Here is a 20,675-nt window from a genome sequence, read left to right on the forward strand (position 1 = left end):
TCGATTGTAAACACCGATTAGGAGTCATTAGATTGTGGTGCCATGCTCTTAAGATATAACCTTACAAGGGTTGGATGGTGCACTTTGAACTGACCAGCTGATATCTCGTGACAGGCCGGTGAGGATACAGAACTGCTGAACACTTGACATTCTGCAGCACTTACTAAATGTAAGATAAAGCGTGCAATTGTGAGAAAAAAGGAAACTGCACTCCCAAAACCACCTCAGCAGAACTGGAGTGGAGATGGATAAGCTCCAGAAAAGCATGCATTCCTTCCTCCCCCTTTTGCTTTATCAGTAACAGTAAAGGCAACCCTCTTGCTCCTCACCCCTGGGCTGGTCACATGTCTCCCACCAGTGTCACATGGTAGTGGAGGAGGCAGCACTGGGCAGGCCTGTTGTTTCAGTCCTGGTAGACAATGGGTCCCTGGTTTCCTGTTGTGGAGCACTGCAATGAAGTGCTGCAAGCCTCAGCACATTACATGGCACATCCTTCCCTGGCCTCCCTTGAACTTCACATGTGTGGGACACACACAGGGCTTTTTCTGCTGAGCAAGACACTGCTTTCCTTTTGAAGGAGCAGCATACAGGTTAAATGAACAAATGGGACTCTCCTGGCGTTGTTTCGAATCGTTCAAATATGTTGGCTGATTCCTTTTTAAAGCAGTGGTCGCCTACGCGTCGGTCGATCTCGGAGACGTTCCCTGTCGCTCTCCAAAATAAAATGAAAATAAATTCAGAAACGCATTGTTCTTCATTCTAGAACATTTTCTGAAGTGTCTTCTGAAATGTTTTCTTACGGACTTCAGAAGATCAACGTCAGAAAAGATTTCTGATCGCCTGATTCATGAACGCCTGTTAATGGGTTCTTACACAGCGGAACCTTCTCAGCTGCGCTCCCCCGAATGAGGGGAACGTAGTCCGCCGTGGTACTACAGGTGGGGCGCAGGGGGACATGCAGAAAGATCTTTATTGGGAACTTCACATATACACAAGTTCAAAGCACACGGACATAAAACTAAGTCATTAATAAATCCATGGTGAAATGCCTGTACCTTCCTGTAAATGTTTACGTTTCAACGTTAACAGGATACGCATGCGCAAAGGCCAAGATTCTTTGCGACTCGCCAGGTCCCCCTCCGTGAGATCGGCTTTTCTGCTGTTGCCCTTCAAAACAAAAGCCAAGTTCAGAACGAAACCCAGATGAGAAAAACTTTCATGAATGCCAAATTTGTCCCGAAAACTGCATAAGTGGAGTTCACCAAATCAAAATCCAGGAGCCGGCTCTCAGACTGGCTGTCTGTGCTTATGAGCCCAACTATAAACTTACAGACAGTGTTCAGTCACAAACATCACACTGACTGGAGTCACATGACTTCTGCTGGCATTGTAATGGGACACAGAGCTGAAATGAACTTACATTAGTAACTAACTGAGCATGTTGTCAGTGTTGTAGCTTCAGTTGATAAATACAACATTAATATTGGTAGTTCATCTAGCCTGTTCATTACAAATGTGTTTTTTCTTCTTCATATTGTGTGCGGTTAACAAATAATTGACTTTTTGTTGCACTGAAATTAAGTAATTTTGTGTGTTCTTGTCCACATCAATTTGAAAGCTGGACCAAAGTGTTTGATTTCATTCAATTACAATTAGGCCAAATAAAAAGCCTCAAGTTGTAAGTCCAGTCTGACCAGTGTTTTTCTCAATGCCTCACTAGGGAGATCTTGCCTATCACCAAGGCAGAGGTCAGGGATCTTGGGCTTAAAAAGGTTGGTGACCATGGCTTTAAAGCAACCATCAGCTCAATTTTGACTTTGAATTCACAAAGTTTTAACAAGCTTTCTTACCAGAACATGTGTCTTCTGAGCTGGATGACTGTTGGCTAAGGATCCCATCAAATGAGCCAGAATACATCACTAGGGCTGCATGATGCATCGGTTATTTGCATTGGGCAAGAGTTACATAAACAAGCGTTGGGATTTTGGGACCCATAACAAACATATGCCTGATAATACACCAGTTGCAGGGAAGCTCTCATGGTTCTACACGCTGAAGAAAAATACAAATATGTTCAAGTAATTTAATGCCCAAAGCTAGTAGTTTGTTGTATTTCTCTTCAATGATTTTGTCAGGGCAGATGCTAATTAACTAGCATTTATTTTGACGTCTGAATCGGAACGAAGCATTATAGTCACTGAAACGATTTCTGTCCAATCTCCCTTGTGCTCTCCTCTTGCTGAACTGTTGTTAATTAGCTGCAGATGGATTTCTAGGTGTTGGGCTCGCATCTGCCCATGAATGCGTGGGCCCGATCCACGGCCCCTCCTCCTGTCTGCGTCAAAGCGTCCTTGAGCGAGACCCTGAACCCCAAGTTGCTCCCCGGGTGGTTTACAGCAGGCCACTGCTCCTAATGCTTAGAGTGGATTAAAAGCAGAGATCAAATTTCGTCTATGTAATGTATGTAACTTTAAAAAAGTAGTTTATTTAACAGCTGAGCTAAATGCAGTAGCACCAAGGCCAGGGCGGGCTAGACTAAATGAGTAAATTATTTTCCACATTGGTTGTAGGTCCACTGGTTTGACCTACCGTAACCCAAATTCCTGCTCATTGATGTCTCGGAAGCATTGGCCCACAAGCGGTGTGTTACTATAAGGTTTCCATAGCAGACTAGTCTTGCCAGACCAAACTGTGCTGTGGTCCATCTTCCAGAATTGCACCACCCGTCCAATTGTTGGTATTTATTCCAGGAGACAGTCGTAAAATATTCATTGTGAATGATGAAAGAGCTTCCTGCTGATCCCAGAATAGATGGCAGAGTGAGTGTCTGTCTTGAAAACTATTGTGCAATGATAGAGGATAGCCTCCTGTCCTGCTTAATACGTAGGCATACCGCTGGTATTATAGAGATTAGAGGGATGATTTAAAGAGTCACAGTCTTCCATCTCATAGCTAATTGTTTTGTAACATTAGTAAGTCCATTCCAAGGAACATGGGATTTTTTATAGTAATCTGTGACAGCAAAGTGTTTGCTAGTTAGTAACACATTTTCCCTCTGGGGGTTCTTTCCTTTTGAGTGGTGTTTGAATATATGTTGCATGAGTAAACAAGCCTTCTGTTCCAGACAATGGAAGCGCCAATGACGTTACTGTATGATGTCACCCTCCACCGTAATGAAAAAACATTCAAACACTGTGGTGAACGCTTGCTACAGACCACTTGTCAGTTCTTTCCCCATAACTGGTAGTAACACTTGTTTTGTGAGGTCATTTATCGCAGTGTCATTGAGAGGGAACGGGGTTACACTCGCGTGAAAGAATGTGGGTGGGGCAGGCTGAGGGAGGGTGTGTCCTGTCATTGATAAAAGGTGTTCCCACTTCGTTGAGCATTTCCTGGAACTGTGGTTTCTGTTTGCTGATTAAGATTAGGACTCAACTACAGCCAATTGTTGACAGTGGAGCCACATTTTATAATTGTCAAGCCTTTAAATGAACACTCGATTCCACCAAACACTGGTAAATTGTGTCTGACGAGATTAAATATGTGTTCACAAAATTACTTTATATTTGAAATGTAACTTGTGTGGCCACAAATTATAAGTGACGGGTAAAGCAGTCATTAATACTTTACAGTAGAATACAGAACACAAGAATGCAAACTCAACATTTCCCTGTTCAGCTAAAGCCATCGGCTAAAAGGTCTTTATGTAATATTAATATAGAGAGTTGTCAGTTATTCATCTCCATTGGTAAACATCCATGTACGCCTGTCTACGTAAGATCTTATTACAGTTTAGAAGTATGCTTCTGTGACGGTGCTCAAAACATAATGCTGGTGTGTTGCTGTAATACTATTAAAACAAATTAATCAAAAAAATGTTCTTGATGGGGATAAAATCAGATGTTTTTGTGGCAGCTAAATATTGTACTTAAGTATTTAATTAATTGTATTTGTTTACATTCATTCATTTTCTTTGTAAAAAAAATGTTCAAGGTAATTGTCTTAATGTGTAGAAATAATTGTATCTGGTCTGTTGGCAAATGGAAATTATGCCACAACAAAGGTGAACAAAATGGACACAAAAGACATTTGTAAAGATGTGTCTACAGGGATGCTGTGACTCAAGTTTCATCAGGAAATTGTGCTCCAGTGTAATTTGTGGATTGCTCTTAGGTTGCAAAAGTTGAGGAAATTGCAACAGCAAACATGTTTTTTTGTAGTTTCATTTCCTCCAGGTTTACTTAACAGTAGTGTTGCCATTTGCAATGTTAGCAAGAATGCCATGACTGATTGTGTAGTGAAAGCATCTTGTCCCTTGCTATGTTAATTGTTGTTCAAATCTGGTTCGCAGTAGTTTCACTTTACAATTGTAACAATAATGCGTGGTTTGTACTTGTACCATAGTCTTGACACTCTAGCCCAGAGCTGTTCTGGCACTGCCACTCCGTAGGTTGTGCTGTGTCAGGGTTTGTGTGAGGCAGGCAGGATGCCCTGTTGCCAGCCTTGGCAGTAAACTGGGCTGCAGAGCTTGCTGGTGTTAGGCTATGTGCTGCAAAGCATTTCACCCATATCCTCGGGCTTTGATGCAGATTAAACCTTTTTGCATCCCACATTGTTTGTTCTGCAGGGGACACCAGGGAAGTCAGGGAAACTGAAGCCACACTGCTGGACTGTAGTTTACTTTCTTTGACTCAAGTTAGTGTCAATCCTTTTATCACAGGTGATTGTCAGGACAGGTGTTCTGGCATAATAGTCTTCATGTAACGCTAGTTCTATTAGTTTTTACTGTTAGAAATCATATTTTGCTGTTAACTCGTGAGCCACCTGACACTTGCTGCAACACTTAAAAGTCACTTCCTGCTGGCCGAGAAGTTTTTTTCCCTCCATTATTTCGCCACATGGTTGCCCGGACATCAAATACTGCACTGGTTTAAAGTGAAATTAGAATAAACTACAACTGCCCCATGGCAAATGGCAGCCTGGAGATGAGATTGTGGCAGGAAGAGTTTGATCTCAATATTTCCATTGATTATATTTGCAAATAATATATTTTACGATTTTGCAGGCTATATTTATTCAACCCAACATATATCCCCCCCTTTTCTCTTAGCTCCAAAACCTAGGGATCAATCCATCCAACATAGGCTTCAGCACCCTAACCATGGAGTCGGATAAGTTCATCTGCATCCGCGAGAAGGTGGGTGAGCAGACTCAGGTGGTGATCATTGACATGGCAGACCCCAACACACCCATCCGCAGGCCCATCTCAGCTGACAGCGCCATCATGAATCCAGCCAGCAAAGTCATTGCACTTAAAGGTAAGGCAGTGTGTTGGCATTGCAGACCACATTTCTCTAAAACTACAACTACATTATATTCTTACTGTTGTATTTTAACTAACTCCCTAACCCCCGTAAGGGGCCCACAGCATTTAGTTCTGACATGTTTGTTCAATATAGCAACAATATCCATTTAATAATTAAGAATCTTTAGAACATATTATCTATTTATGTCCATAAACAAACAGCTACTTTAGTTTTCCACTGTGAATTAGTTTTTATTGGCCAACATGTATGTTTCTTCCAAACATTTGTCCTGTAAATATTCAAAGTAGCATATTATTATTATTCTTTTTGTCCAGCATCCATGATTGCTTTGACTTTTTTGTTTTGTCTTTTTCTTTACTGCTTTCTTATGTGTTTGCAGACGGTGAGTTGAAATTTAACTACTTCATTGTGGAAGTAAAATCCTGTTTTCAAGACAGCATTTATGAAATTATCCCATTGAGCATTGTCCTCTGCAGTAAACAAATTTAGCATATAAAATATATTGATAACAGCTGACATGACTTATCAACTATTGTGTACAATTGGGCACTTTAAACTCAGGTTTTGGTACAATTTACTTAAAGCCTATTTTGTTAATGGTCTTGATTTTTTATATTTTATTTATCTGAACCATCGCTGGATAATTCTTTGGACCTTTTCTTCGTAAACAGGATTTAGCTTTCACAGCCTTATAGCTTGCTGGCATTTAATCATTTTTGTTACATTAGAACCTGTTTAATGTGGTAATACTGTGGGTAAAAATTTCATTTTAATTCACTTTTCTTCTTAATTTTCATTTGAAATCCATGTCTTCTTCCATCTGTGTGAAGTGGTCGTTACCCAAACCTGTTTCACTTGATTTCCAGCTATGTTTAATATTTGTTTGCCAGTCTTATGCTAATTGGATGGATGGATGTCTAAGGCCCTTTGGCCCTTCAGGTTTTCTTCTGACTTGTATATCCTCGCAGTGATCACACGGGCATTAAACTGACCAAATTATTTACCCCAGCTCATTCATTGTGCATACCTAGTGAACATCAGTTAGGGTTCATGTTTACTAATGAGGAATGAGAAGGTAATCACTGGTAGAAGTATGTTTTTGTTGGATTGTTCCTGGGGTGTTGATGGTAAAAGAGCAGTGGCGGGTTGACGGCTTGTGTGTGTGTGAAACCGTCTATCCTCCTTTTGAATTCATTTATTAGTCATATTTAGTTAAACTGCCTTTCTTTGCTGAATGTACCACATCCTCAGTGGAGAAGACAATGTGCAGTTATAAACTTTGTGCTTAACTTTTATGGAGTTCTGGGTCATCACTGACAAAACTTGTGACATGCAGACATGAGCACGACAATAATTTCATCTCTACATTATGCTGCCTCGTTAAATGTCAAGCAGTAAATGCATAAGGCTGTGTTTTCTGTCTTTAAGAAGCAGATTGGTGACTTTCACCCTGATGTCTTTACATTTAATACAAAAGTTATTGTTACTGATGACTTCAGTTTGCTGTAAATTGGGTCCTATGGTGATTAAAGACAGCTGAGGATATGTTTCCCACAAAAGTGTTACTTTCTAAAGGAACAGCTCCAGTAGCTCAACAGTGTATGGTCAGCTCCATATCACCTCAAATTATAGTACCTGTCGTTTCCTCACTAATTATGCAGCATAGTGTTAGTGTAGACTCTTCCTCACTCTTTCTACCACCACTGTCTTCCCTGCTCAGTCTACCATAACAATTATTTTCTTGCCGACCTTGTCACATGACACAGTATCGAGCCGTAACTTTTTCATGTAAACCTTTCTGAAGGACGGACACAATGCGCGCGCACGCGCACACACACCTCCCAACAGCTGATCATAATTCAATAAAAAATCCCTTTTGCTTGCTCTTTGAAATTTGGCTGCTGCTGCAAGTGATCCATTCACCATCCAATCTGTACTATGATCCCAGGCTTAGACAAACTGATCTTCACAGTTGTGCTAACGCTTTGGTCTTTGCTTTTTCTTACTCTGTCGACGAGTATTGAATAATGAGCAAACAAGGACGTCACACTGCTTCTTAATAAAGCTTTAGCTCACTAAATGAATCGTAACTAATAAATATCTAACTTCAATCAACCACAATCATTATGGGAAACCTTTCCTGCGACTCTTGTCCAAAAGTCTCCCCTCCCTGTTAATTGTGCCTGTATCTGTCATGCGCTGTCGTATTCAACCGTTATATATTTGACTCAAATGCAGATGTGTTTGCCTTTTTTGTGAGTTGTTTCTTGCTTCTACCCTCTGTCTGCTTCGTCTCTCTCGATGAAGGCTTTTCATTTGATGGGGTGGGCCACGTAGTCGGACATGACAATACATGACATGGAGTACATTTTTGAAACCTCTTTGAAGAGATATGGCCACCTAAATAAAATACTATGTTTATCAGTCTATATTCTTAATTTATAATTACTATTATGCTAAGAAAGAGGTATTCAGTCATTCACACTCATAGACCGCAGGAAGGCCCTCTGACAATTTTTGTCTTAGTTTTGCTCACTGGATTGTTCGTTAAGTTAACGCACATTGAAAATAACTTTCCTTCTTAATCATAACTTATTTGAACTATAATCCTCCATGCATCTGGCATTAGACAGCTCTGCAGTTATGTTCTTATTGGACTTCCAATTCATAATATACCAGGAGAGTATAGAAAGATGTACTTGCTTGAAGTGCACATAATTGACGCAATGACTACGAAATTTAATTTGCTTGTTTTTCGATACCAATTGTCTCACTACACTTCAGATACAACACTATTTCCGACTACAGCATGTATGGCATCCCCTTTCTATCAGTCATGGCATCGTTGCTTGATGACCTCTGTGTCATGACTACCAATATTTCTAATTTGAATCTCCCTTTGCTATAAAAATCTGATGTTTTCTATGAATGTATGTGTGGACACACTGGCTTCAGTGACTATAACATTCCTCTGGGGCCCGGTTCCTGCCCCCTTCCCCCCTCCTCCTCCCCCAACCAGCCTCCAAAACCCTTCAAATCTTCAACATCGAGATGAAGAGCAAGATGAAGGCACACACCATGACGGACGATGTTACCTTCTGGAAGTGGATCTCCCTTAACACAGTTGCACTTGTGACTGACAATGCCGTCTACCACTGGAGCATGGAAGGTGACTCTCAGCCTGTGAAAGTCTTTGACCGCCACTCCAGTCTGGCAGGCTGCCAGATCATCAACTACCGCACCGACGCAAAGCAGAAATGGCTCCTGCTCATCGGCATCTCAGCCCAGGTAAATGAAGTCCAATACCAAATATATCTAATTACGGTTGAGACATGCCTTCCTCAAAGAGAATGTACACAAGCCAGTCGGTTCAATGATATTCGACATGTTAATGTGGGTTTTACTGTTTTCAGCAAAATCGTGTGGTTGGAGCCATGCAGCTGTACTCTGTTGACAGAAAGGTTTCTCAGCCCATTGAAGGCCATGCTGCCAGCTTTGCCCAGTTCAAGATGGAGGGCAATACAGAGGAGTCCACTTTGTTCTGCTTCGCTGTCAGAGGGCAGGCTGGAGGGAAGGTGATTGGCGTTAATAACATAATGGGGAAAACAGGATTTGCTACAAGAACGCCAAATGACATTAAAATCTGAGTCCCTTTCTCACTTGTGTTTTTTTCTTCTTCTTCTCTTTGACACAGTTGCATATCATTGAAGTGGGGACCCCACCAACTGGCAACCAACCATTTCCAAAGAAGGCAGTGGATGTGTTCTTCCCTCCAGAAGCCCAGAACGACTTCCCTGTGGCCATGCAGGTATGCAGCAAACTACCAGAATTGACCACCTAAGTCAGACTCGGGCTGGCACTTTTTTAAAAAGTCAAGTTTGAATGAATCTGAACTAACAACATGTAATTCGCTTTAATTCATTAAACTGCAACACATAGAGCGTATGCCACCCCATCTTGCAACGGCAGTTGTTCTTTTCATAAAGTGGGCAACAAAAGGTCCACACACTGCAACTTTGATATTAAAATATGCGATAATCATGGTTTTGCTCAATTGATCAATCAACCGTGCATGCAATTGGTCAAGCTTATAGTGAAGTGTTTAGGAATGCCCTCTGCTGGAGCACACACTATATAGATAAGTGCCGATTACAGCAGGTCATTGCAGTTCAAATATGTATGTGTTCCCCACGACAAGCTTGAATTTTAAATAAAAAGTGACGGTCCGTGCTCAATGTGAAATCAGTATGCTAATACGACTGAATGCTAAACAAGTTTACATGATGTCTTTAAAAAACAAAAAATAATAATCTGATATATATTTTACATATACATCTTTGTTTTTTTGACAGATAAGCTCCAAGCAAGATGTGGTTTTCCTCATTACCAAATATGGCTACATTCACTTGTATGACTTGGAGACGGGCACCTGCATCTACATGAACCGCATCAGCGGAGAGACCATCTTTGTTACTGCTCCACATGAGGCCACCGCAGGCATCATTGGGGTCAACAGGAAGGGACAGGTACGGTCAACCTGTGCTCCGCCTCAGTGCTCGAGGAAATTAAATGTATCTTTTGAATGGCTGCTCAGTCTTGAATCATGTCAATGTAAAATTCTGCTGATGAAACCAAATATTTTTTGGAATCTCTAACACACTTCTTTATTACGTACCCTTTATGTCATTAGCAAACATGTGTACAGCAAATCTGACACAGATTAATGAATGTAAACCACCTCAACATCAGTTGTTTTATGGGGAAATAACAGCAACTCTTTGCTGTTACTCTTTTGCAACTCATGACAATGAGTCTGTCATCAGGCAAGCTCAGACTTTGCCAGGAGGCATTATAAATAATCCAAGGTGTAGGGTTTCAGACAGACAGAGAGAGACAGGGGAGAGGGTTGTGTCCTACTGCTTTTGTAAAGCTGAACCAGAGAGCAGAATTGGATCCAGCCAGCTGATTAATAATGTTCCAGCCAGGCCACACACAAAATGAATAATTGAGTGACGGGAGGAAAGCTGATATGAGGCAATGACAGATCTTGCTGTGCAGTGCGTATTTGTGTGTACACGCATCACATGCGCACAAACACGTACACAGTGGCAGTGGCGGGCCACTTTTGGTGCTTCCAATTGGTAACCTAATACTAAGTAATTCATTACTACAATGCTTTTCCGATAGAGGAAACCCTGCTGTCACAGCGGTGAGAAATAAAACATACTGCTATAACCCCACTTTGAGGTGAGGCTCTAAGATGTCATGGCTGGACATGACTGAGATGGGTAGCAATTTGAACATTGTCTTCGTGATTTGAATACTTCTTACGACTTGGTGTCTGATATTCACTTGTACGTTTCCGTGTCTCCAGTATTATTGCTTACACACAGCCTTAACTGGTTCCCTGTAGCTGTCAAGAAGTTTATAATTGGTAGCTATAGACTGAGTCTCAGCATCAGGATTTCTGATATTGTGACTCAGACCTGGCCCGACATTGGCATGCAGTGACATTGAAATGCAGTGGTAATGGCTGCAGTGTAGAACTGCCGCACAAAAAAAACAGACGGAAGGAGCGGGAGAAAGCAAACTAGCAAGAGGGGGGGGAAAAGGGCCCACCAGGCATCAGCACATGATGTCAAGAGGGAGGCACAGCCTGGTCCCCTGAATCCTCTTAGTGCTGGTCCTCATCCAATCACAACCGCCACCTTATCTCCTTGCAGTTTTACTCTTCTCTCTGTTTGTGTGTGTGTGTCTGGGCCGGTGTATCACTCAATACAAGTTCATGTGTCATCTGACGCTTGGTGCTCTTGTTGAGAACAGTTTTTCTGGCAAACTTGTCTCTTTCCTATTTCCATCACACTCTGATAATGTAAATGTTGTATTTTAAATGTAAGTATTTGTTCACTTGTGCAGGGGATTTGTTATATCTGCCATGTGTTCTCTTAGTCATCATTCCTGACTTAAATATTGGCCTCTTCATCTATCGGGTGCTGTATCCTCCTCCCTGACCACACTTAAAGTACATACTGAGTAGAACACAGAATCTCCTCTAAGGGATCTGTTTTTCTCCCGTCTTTTTTGTCCATGTTTTATTTCAACCAGTCCACCTCCAATTAGCTGACCCACATTAGAGTGAGTGACTCTGCTTTAGTGGCTGGAAGAATTAAGTCTAGTCACCCATGTTAAAAGCTGGGGTCACTGACCTGCTGGGCTTGTTTGTAGAAGGGCCAACACTGGCTGTCTTTCTCCTCTCACCCCCTCCCCTTTCCTCCACCCTGCTCTTTTCATTCAACTCATTCTCCTTTCTGTTTCTGTTTCCAGACTTCTCACAAAAGCCATGCGTTACACTGACCCACTAATAATACATTTGCATTCAGCAGCCACAACCCAGGGCCAGGCAGCGTTTAATGGCGTTTAGTGCTATTGCCCACAATTACATTCAGCTGAGCTTGCCCATTCTGCTAATTTCTGGCACAGGACGTGAATAAGGAATGTGTTGATTTATGCCGGCGTAGTTTAAATGTATCAAAGAGGAGTTCAAATAAAAAAAGACCACCTATCTGTATTGGCCTAGCTTTAATTCAGAGCCATTGTTGGGGTCGGTGTTAGGAAGCAGTGCATCTGATTTATATGAAAGTCATGCCTTGACTAGCTGAAGACTCCTTTACCTTCAACAGACTTTTAAAAATAGAACACGAGCGGATGATACTGAACTGAGACAAAAACATACTGTAAGGAAATGTGGCGTTTCCCCATCTGATTTATACAAATAAAGCTTTAAAAGAAGATCAAATCTTTCAGCCAGAACTGTACTGCAACATTCTCTATTTTCCCTGTAACACAGGTGCTGTCAGTCTGTGTGGAAGAGGAAAACATCATCCCCTACATCACTAACGTGCTCCAGAACCCGGATCTGGCTCTGCGCTTAGCTGTTCGCAACAACCTTGCCGGTGGTGAAGAGCTTTTTGCACGCAAGTTCAACAACCTGTTTGCTGCTGGCAACTACTCCGAGGCCGCCAAGGTTGCTGCCAATGCACCAAAGGTACTCCTCCTGTTAGCATGCAGCCAATCAACGGCTGAACATAAAGGAACGTAGCGCCCACATGGTTGTATTTCTTGCCCTGTTATAGTGTTAAATTGTATTATAATGCAAATTCTAAAAGTGCACTATAGGAATGTACTGCTGTTTTGTTACAAATGGATTACAACTGAATTTCATAGTGCAGCCCTGTTTTGCAGAGTGACCATAAATGATCCTTGAATTCTACCCACTTGTTTTGAAGTTTGTCATTGAGATCTCCGCTCACCTTCAGTTGACCTTTCCCCCTCTCAGGGTATCCTGCGCACCCCAGACACCATCCGTCGCTTCCAGGGTGTTCCCACTCAGCCAGGCCAGACCTCCCCTTTGCTACAGTACTTCGGCATCCTGTTGGACCAGGGCCAGCTCAACAAGTTTGAGTCCCTTGAGCTTTGCAGGCCTGTCCTCCAGCAGGGACGAAAGCAGCTCCTGGAAAAGTGGCTGAAGGAAGACAAGGTATTGCTGATCTCCATCTCTGCCTCTAGTCACAGGAAGAGGCTCTTCCTGAGCTTGATGTTTGTTTATGTGACTATTATAATGGATCATGTGAGAACATCCGTTATGTCAGGAATTTGTGAAGTTGCCCGTAGATTTGGGTGGTTCTAAACTGCTTCAATGGTAAACAACGAAATCTGAGATGGGGGGGGGGGATCTTTTCATGTATATTAAAACGTTCACACATTTTGTATTTCGCATATATTTGGTAAATACACATACTTGCTATTCATTTTCTAGACCTAAGTACACTCCCTTTTTTTATTTGACAGTCGGGGTGTATTTTCATTTCAACGCTATAATCATCCTGTATTGCTTCCAATTCTGATGTTGGTTGTCCTACATTTCAGTTGGAGTGCTCCGAGGAACTGGGTGACCTGGTGAAGGCAGTGGATCCCACCTTGGCACTCAGCGTCTACCTGAGGGCCAACGTCCCCAACAAAGTCATCCAGTGCTTTGCGGAGACTGGTCAGTTCCCCAAGATCGTCCTCTACGCCAAGAAGGTACGTCTGGCTGAGTGGATGTTTGAGCTCTTTAAGTTTGAAGTACATGACCAATAAAGGAGAAGTCTGACTGTGCGAAATGCATTTTTAAACCGAAAGCTATCCCTAATGCCCAATTCAAAGATGTCGTTTTCAAGCATACTGTAAATGAAGATGTGCGTCTCCATGAAGTCTAGTGATGTAGATGTATACATTGTTTCTGTTCTAGGTGGGCTACACCCCAGACTGGATCTTTCTGCTCAGGAATGTAATGCGGATCAACCCAGAACAAGGCCTGCAGTTTGCCCAGATGCTGGTCCAGGATGAAGAGCCACTGGCTGACATCACACAGGTCAGAGGAAGAGATGAGGGATTTTCCAGTGATCCATCAGGAAAGCCTGGGTTTTTGCTAATCAAGTAATTAATAATTATATAAAAAAGAGTTTCAAATATCTACGGTTCGACCCTTTCCTTGAAACTTGACAAAGTATTTGGCTGAGTCACATGACATGCCAACATCTCTGAACCTCAGCTATTCTGTGGTATGAAGGAAATTCACTTCTTTTACTTCCCGCCACTGCAGACTCACTGCAAATGCCAACTGCTGACACAGCTTTCGGTTTTTCCTCGAGCTGCTGTACTGGAACAAGAGTAAAAATAAATTTTGTTCAAAGAAAAGTTTTGACAAGTATCTTTTGCAGCTAAACAAACATGGTCTGTCTTCCTAGCTTGAGTGCTCTCATTTGTCTGTGCAGATCGTGGATGTATTCATGGAGTACAACCTGATCCAGCAGTGCACCTCATTCCTCCTGGACGCTCTGAAGAACAACAGACCCTCAGAAGGACCACTGCAGACGCGCCTGCTGGAGATGAACCTCATGCATGCCCCGCAGGTCAACACGCCTACACATACTTTACTTCAAGGAGTCCAGCTGGGGTGAATTTGTATTTTATGTTTAACTTCTTTCTTGCATTGTCATGTTTGCAGGTCGCTGATGCTATCCTGGGCAACCAAATGTTCACCAACTACGACCGTGCCCACATTGCCCAGCTGTGTGAGAAGGCTGGACTCCTGCAAAGAGCGCTGGAGCACTACACCGACCTGTATGACATCAAGCGCGCTGTGGTGCACACACACCTGCTCAACCCAGAGGTAGGCTTACGTTACTGGCTGCGTGAAAAGAAATGAAAACTAGATGCTCTTTTTCTGTTGAATACAGATGATGGTTGATATTGTGTGACCATGAGCTTAACTTAAACTCCCACCTCCAGTGGCTGGTGAACTTCTTTGGTTCGCTGTCGGTGGAGGACTCTCTGGAGTGCCTCAGGGCCATGCTGTCGGCCAACATTCGCCAGAACCTGCAGATCTGTGTCCAGGTGGCTTCCAAGTACCACGAGCAGCTCACCACACAGTCTCTCACCGAGCTCTTCGAGTCCTTCAAGAGCTTTGAAGGTGAGGTCCTAAACTTTTGGTTTTTTGACACTTTCTTTCAGGAAACTCTTCTTATTGATCTTTCTTGTCTTCTGAAAAAAAAAAGTCTGCGTGTGTCAACTGCTCCGTTATACTTGTGGAACGGACGTTGTTGAGTACTTTGCTAAACTATGTCTTGATGCATTCATGCACATTGTATTGTCTCTTACTTTACTGTAATTATTTCCTTTAATGCTGCCCCCCCCCCCCCCTTTTTAGGCAAAGCTCTGTCACATTCCCATACAAATGATTTGTGTAAACAAAGAAACAAGTTTTCAAGTTCATGGACGCTGATGACATCAGAGACTCGCAGTACTGAAAAATAGCCGATAAAAACCTTACGTGCAGATGTTTTGAACATGAGGGCAATTCACAGAGCGAGACATCAGAGTGGTATTCAACTTGTTGTTCGTTTTAATGCAGCCATTTCCCTATGCCTAGTTACATGTCCCTTTTAATATCAATTAGACAAGTAGGCCACAGCATCAATACATTGTGCAGAATGGCCTGGAGCTGATTAAGTTCACCTCTACTATAAGTGGAGTAATGAAGTATAAAGGTTCAATAAGCTATTTAGGGAAGAGCTACATTTTAAATATGTTATATATTTTAGGATGAATTACTGGATCCATAGTGCTATCATTAGATTGGTGCCGCTGTAGAAGCTTTAGCTTAATAAAAGTGACTGTCTCTCTCAGGTCTGTTCTATTTCTTGGGCTCGATTGTAAACTTCAGTCAGGACCCTGAAGTCCACTTCAAATACATCCAGGCCGCCTGCAAGACGGGCCAGATCAAAGAGGTGGAGAGGATCTGTAGAGAGAGCAACTGCTACGACCCTGAGCGCGTCAAGAACTTCCTCAAGGTAAAGATGCAGGGACAGCTGGAGTGATCAAAGGCGGACATTTTACATCGCTTTTTTCCCTTTACCTGCTTTCTTGCTGTTTTTATTTTAAATCTTATTTAACCCATTTGTTTATTTTTTTATTTTAATGCCATTTTAATCTTTATGCAAAACCTCCATTCCCCATCTCAAATCACCTAGTTTTTAAAGTGTTGAGTCAGTCTTTACAATGCTGCAGCTATTATAGGAAAAGCGTCACACAACCCTTTAACATTTGACCCCTTTCGATACATTAGAAAAATAATTACTGTCACTGGCAGATCCCCAGTAGTGAATTATCTTTTGTGCTTTTCCTCTTTGGTCTTTGGAATGGCAGGACATGTATCAGGTAAAATCTATCCTTCCCCACAGTGCAGGACATCTCCCTTTTTTCTTTTTTTTGCCCTGAACTTCAGGCACAGGATTGGGATTTGTATGGAGGTGTATATGCCTCTACACCACAATTCATACACCCATACTACATATCATAATGTAGTCCTAGTCTTTCCTTGGATGTCTTGTGTGTAATTGCAGTGTATGGTAAACAAATTAGGTTCCTGCACTCCGTATTTAAAGACCTTGGAGGGGTCTGTGTATAGTGTGTAGCCCCGTAACAGGAGCCCGTAGTTAGTTCAGCATGTTTTCCGATGACATCGACAAGGTTCACAATCCCAGTTTGTTAATCCCGTATGAGTGTGGCTGGCGGCATTGTGGTGCAGAGGACTAGTGGTCAGTGCTGTGTTGTGTTGACTGAATCGGCCAAGACAGTTGCAATCGGTGCATCTCGAGTAAGAAAGCTATCTTAGAATATTTAGGTCTTATTCGGTGACTCAGCTGTGAAATATGCTAATTTTGCGACGTGATGTCCATTTGTTGGAGTGACAAACCGTAATTCTTTTGACCACATTGATATTATATTAATTGTGTCGTTTTTTTTTTTTTAAGTCTTTTTTAAGGAGGGTTGACTTAGCTGGAATATATTTGAAATTTTATTTTCAGTCTGATGAATGTCACCATCTTACACAATAAAGTATTGTTATAGCTGCAGTAAAATAAATCTATATTCTATTCATAAAATTACATGTATATTCATTCTAAGTGCGGTGGTAAAAGATTCACCACGGTTGGTGGTTTTGTGTTGTCTTACTCAACCTGGCGTCTTTTTCTCTGTGACGGACAGGAAGCCAAACTCACCGACCAGCTGCCACTCATCATCGTCTGTGACCGCTTCGACTTTGTCCACGACCTGGTCCTCTACCTGTACCGCAACAACCTGCAGAAGTACATTGAGATCTATGTTCAGAAGGTAAGGCTTTCAAATGCATCATCATGATTATACTTCATCATATTTCAGAAATAAGATAATGAGATGTATCGTTTAATTTTTAATTTTTTTTGTCTTAGGTGAATCCTAGCCGTCTGCCTGTTGTGATTGGTGGTCTCTTGGACGTGGACTGCTCGGAGGATGTCATCAAGAGTCTGATCCTGGTCGTCAGGGGACAGTTCTCTACTGATGAACTGGTCGCTGAGGTGGAAAAGAGAAACAGGTGCTGCACTATTCTACTTTCATGTTCTTAGCAAAAGGTTAATCATCAGGAGGGAAAGGGTTGTGCCAGCCAGTAGCTGCAGCTTCGTCTGACACACCAGATAAAGAATATTTTAAAATGACTTTTCTATGAGCTTAGAAATAGAAACCATGGTATTATTACTTTCTCTTGCGACAACCTGTGTGATATTTATCAAAACTGTTCTTCTCAGAAATGGACTGCTTTCTGTCGCAGTAATGCATATCAAATTCAGAATTGTTTTGCCCAACAGTTGGCAATAATATACTTTACTGATTGTTTTACAGGAGAGTGAACCTTAGTTAAACCTATTTTGTAGTAGAAGCAAATGTTGATCAATTAGAGGAATCTAGAGAGGAATCTTATTCAATTCAACAAGTCTAACATGGACCTCGTCTATCTAGTGCTCTGAGTAGGATTTTAATTGTGCTTCATTCCCGTCTGAGACATTGTGTGAGCAGTCTAAAGGACATGCTGACATCCCTCCTCCCTTACAGACTGAAGCTGCTGCTGCCCTGGCTGGAGTCTCGTATCCACGAGGGCTGTGAGGAGCCCGCCACCCACAACGCTCTGGCCAAGATCTACATCGACAGCAACAACAACCCTGAGCGGTTCCTGAGGGAAAACCCATACTATGACAGCCGTGTGGTGGGAAAGTACTGCGAGAAGAGAGACCCCCACCTGGCCTGTGTGGCATACGAGAGAGGACAGTGTGACCAGGAGTTGATCGACGTGAGGATGAGCTTTTTCTACTTGCCTACCTCTCACTGGTGTATCCAAATGTTTTAGTTCACCTTCTATTTGTTTGTTTTTTTGTCTTCACTATAGCGGAAGAATTGTAATTGATGTTGTTTTCATATCAGGTCTGCAATGAGAACTCCCTGTTCAAGAGCTTGTCTCGCTACCTGGTGCGCCGCAAAGACCCTGACCTGTGGGCCAGCGTGCTGTTGGAGAGCAACCCCTTCAGACGACCACTCATTGACCAGGTGAAGTATACACAAAACAAGTCTCATCCCATTTGATGCAACTGCCCGACGTTCTCTAAGCCTCTATTCCTTGGCCCACAGGTGGTGCAAACGGCACTGTCAGAAACCCAGGACCCAGAGGAGGTATCTGTCACAGTCAAGGCCTTCATGACCGCAGACTTGCCCAACGAGCTCATTGAGCTGCTGGAGAAGATTGTATTGGACAACTCTGTCTTCAGTGAACACAGGTGTTTACTTGAAACATTTTTGGATTTCTTGCCGTGTCATTTCAAAATCAAATGGCCAAACCAAAGTGTTTGTTTTCTTTTTTCCCCCCCACAGAAATCTGCAGAACCTGCTGATCCTAACCGCAATCAAAGCCGACCGCACTCGTGTGATGGAGTACATCAGCAGGCTGGACAACTATGACGCTCCCGATATCGCGAACATCGCCATAAGCAACGAGCTCTTCGAGGAGGCCTTTGCCATCTTCAAGAAGTTTGACGTCAACACCTCTGCTGTGCAGGTCAGTCATTATCTCCTAAATGGCTAGAGCCACGCCTTATTGACTGACGAAGCATTGATCGTCAATGTTCCTTTTTTAATCTAGGTGCTGATTGAACATATTGGCAACTTGGACCGGGCCTATGAGTTTGCGGAACGCTGCAATGAGCCGGCTGTGTGGAGCCAGCTGGCCAAAGCGCAGCTACAGAAGGACTTGGTTAAAGAGGCCATCGACTCCTACATCAAAGCCGATGATCCCTCTGCTTACATGGAGGTGGTACAGGCTGCTGATAAGAGCGGTAAGGAGACTCGTTGAGCTCGCGTAAGGAAAGAAAAGCGCCACACTTGGTTGAGGATTAATTTCATTGTGACCAAAGGGTTTTTTAAAAAAAACTGGGCAAAGTAGAGAGGGAAAAGAGCACTACCTGACTTATTGTGAGCTGATCAATCACTTTGATTCATCCAATATGAATCAGCCATGCTGTGGAGTTTGACTTTGGTCCTCCAGGGGTTTTTGCTGATAGCATAATTTCAGGAAAATATATGCGGGATGTGGCGACCTCTCAAAGGCCGCATCCAGCCCATAATGACCCCGCTTCTCTCAAGCGTGTGCAAGTGGAGCTCCACTCATATCTGTGCATGAGACCAGAGGGTTTATTTATTTGACTGTTTTGAGTAACTGCTGATGAAAACCCAACATTTCCTGATATTGCTGCTGCTGCTGATAAAAGTTTTGAAATGACAAAATAATGGGGAAGAATTTAGAGGAAGTTTAATTTATAATTAAATTCGTGGTGCTCTGTCAACTGATATTCAATTAAAAATGAGCTTGATTAACTTAGATTAATTAGCATTTAATATCACTGTCCGTGTATTTCAGGAAACTGGGAGGACTTGGTCAAATTCCTTCAGATGGCTCGTAAGAAGGCCCGTGAGTCCTACGTGGAGACGGAGCTCATCTTTGCCTTGGCCAAAACCAATCGCCTGGCTGAACTGGAAGAGTTCATCAACGGACCCAACAATGCTCACATCCAACAGGTTCGCCTTGCTCTCACACAACCCTGTGAATACGCTGTCGGGCCAAAACATGAATACTGTGTCTTCATTGTTTCTGGCATGTAGGTTGGTGACCGCTGCTATGACGAGAAAATGTATGATGCCGCTAAGCTGCTGTACAACAACGTCTCCAACTTCGGTCGTCTGGCTTCAACTCTGGTGCACCTCGGGGAGTACCAGGCTGCTGTGGACGGCGCCCGGAAGGCCAACAGCACCCGCACCTGGAAAGAGGTGTGCTTCGCCTGCGTGGATGGAAAGGAGTTCAGACTTGCGCAGATGTGCGGCCTCCACATCGTGGTGCACGCCGACGAGCTGGAGGAGCTGATCAACTACTACCAAGTAAGATGGGAACGAGGATATTTTCTGTGGGTGTGTGTTTCAACACCTCGTGTGCTATAACGACTACAATCCTACATGCATACAAAACCCACTTTTACCACATTCCATTGTCCCTCCTCTCTCCCAGGACCGCGGTTACTTTGAGGAGCTCATCACCATGCTGGAAGCCGCCCTGGGCCTGGAGCGTGCTCACATGGGGATGTTCACAGAGCTGGCCATCCTTTACTCCAAGTTCAAGCCCCAGAAGATGAGGGAGCATCTGGAGCTCTTCTGGTCCAGAGTTAACATCCCAAAGGTCCTGAGAGCAGCTGAGCAGGCTCACCTGTGGGCCGAGCTGGTCTTCCTGTACGACAAGTACGAGGAGTTCGACAACGCCATCATCACCATGATGAACCACCCGTCCGATGCCTGGAAGGAGGGACAGTTCAAAGACATAATCACCAAGGTACCGTTCGATTTTTGTTTTTTTAAATATTTTTTTGTGTCATTGTATTTGGCTTTTTTCAGCTA

The 20,675-nt window shown here is 42.9% G+C and overlaps 1 protein-coding gene across 2 annotated transcripts in view; it reads left to right on the forward strand.

Annotated features, from left to right (window-relative positions):
- cltca (clathrin, heavy chain a (Hc)) overlaps nucleotides 1-20,675 on the forward strand; it is a 29,206-nt gene that overhangs the window by 3,720 nt on the left and 4,811 nt on the right. The window contains exons 2-25 of one of the 2 annotated variants that reach the window (XM_034550422.1): nucleotides 5,111-5,318; nucleotides 5,707-5,709; nucleotides 8,347-8,615; nucleotides 8,741-8,902; nucleotides 9,022-9,135; nucleotides 9,680-9,853; nucleotides 12,175-12,372; nucleotides 12,664-12,864; nucleotides 13,254-13,406; nucleotides 13,615-13,737; nucleotides 14,141-14,278; nucleotides 14,374-14,538; nucleotides 14,658-14,838; nucleotides 15,555-15,718; nucleotides 16,917-17,042; nucleotides 17,141-17,283; nucleotides 17,799-18,033; nucleotides 18,165-18,287; nucleotides 18,369-18,514; nucleotides 18,609-18,792; nucleotides 18,877-19,069; nucleotides 19,651-19,808; nucleotides 19,893-20,165; nucleotides 20,293-20,610. In XM_034550422.1, the coding sequence (XP_034406313.1) occupies nucleotides 5,111-5,318; nucleotides 5,707-5,709; nucleotides 8,347-8,615; nucleotides 8,741-8,902; nucleotides 9,022-9,135; nucleotides 9,680-9,853; nucleotides 12,175-12,372; nucleotides 12,664-12,864; nucleotides 13,254-13,406; nucleotides 13,615-13,737; nucleotides 14,141-14,278; nucleotides 14,374-14,538; nucleotides 14,658-14,838; nucleotides 15,555-15,718; nucleotides 16,917-17,042; nucleotides 17,141-17,283; nucleotides 17,799-18,033; nucleotides 18,165-18,287; nucleotides 18,369-18,514; nucleotides 18,609-18,792; nucleotides 18,877-19,069; nucleotides 19,651-19,808; nucleotides 19,893-20,165; nucleotides 20,293-20,610 (4,152 nt within the window). The remainder of the gene's footprint in view (nucleotides 1-5,110; nucleotides 5,319-5,706; nucleotides 5,710-8,346; nucleotides 8,616-8,740; nucleotides 8,903-9,021; nucleotides 9,136-9,679; nucleotides 9,854-12,174; nucleotides 12,373-12,663; nucleotides 12,865-13,253; nucleotides 13,407-13,614; nucleotides 13,738-14,140; nucleotides 14,279-14,373; nucleotides 14,539-14,657; nucleotides 14,839-15,554; nucleotides 15,719-16,916; nucleotides 17,043-17,140; nucleotides 17,284-17,798; nucleotides 18,034-18,164; nucleotides 18,288-18,368; nucleotides 18,515-18,608; nucleotides 18,793-18,876; nucleotides 19,070-19,650; nucleotides 19,809-19,892; nucleotides 20,166-20,292; nucleotides 20,611-20,675) is intronic. The other variant, XM_034550423.1, reaches the window with a different exon arrangement.

The sequence above is a fragment of the Cyclopterus lumpus genome, chromosome 14, assembly GCF_009769545.1.
Source record: "Cyclopterus lumpus isolate fCycLum1 chromosome 14, fCycLum1.pri, whole genome shotgun sequence".
Lineage (NCBI taxonomy): Eukaryota > Metazoa > Chordata > Actinopteri > Perciformes > Cyclopteridae > Cyclopterus > Cyclopterus lumpus.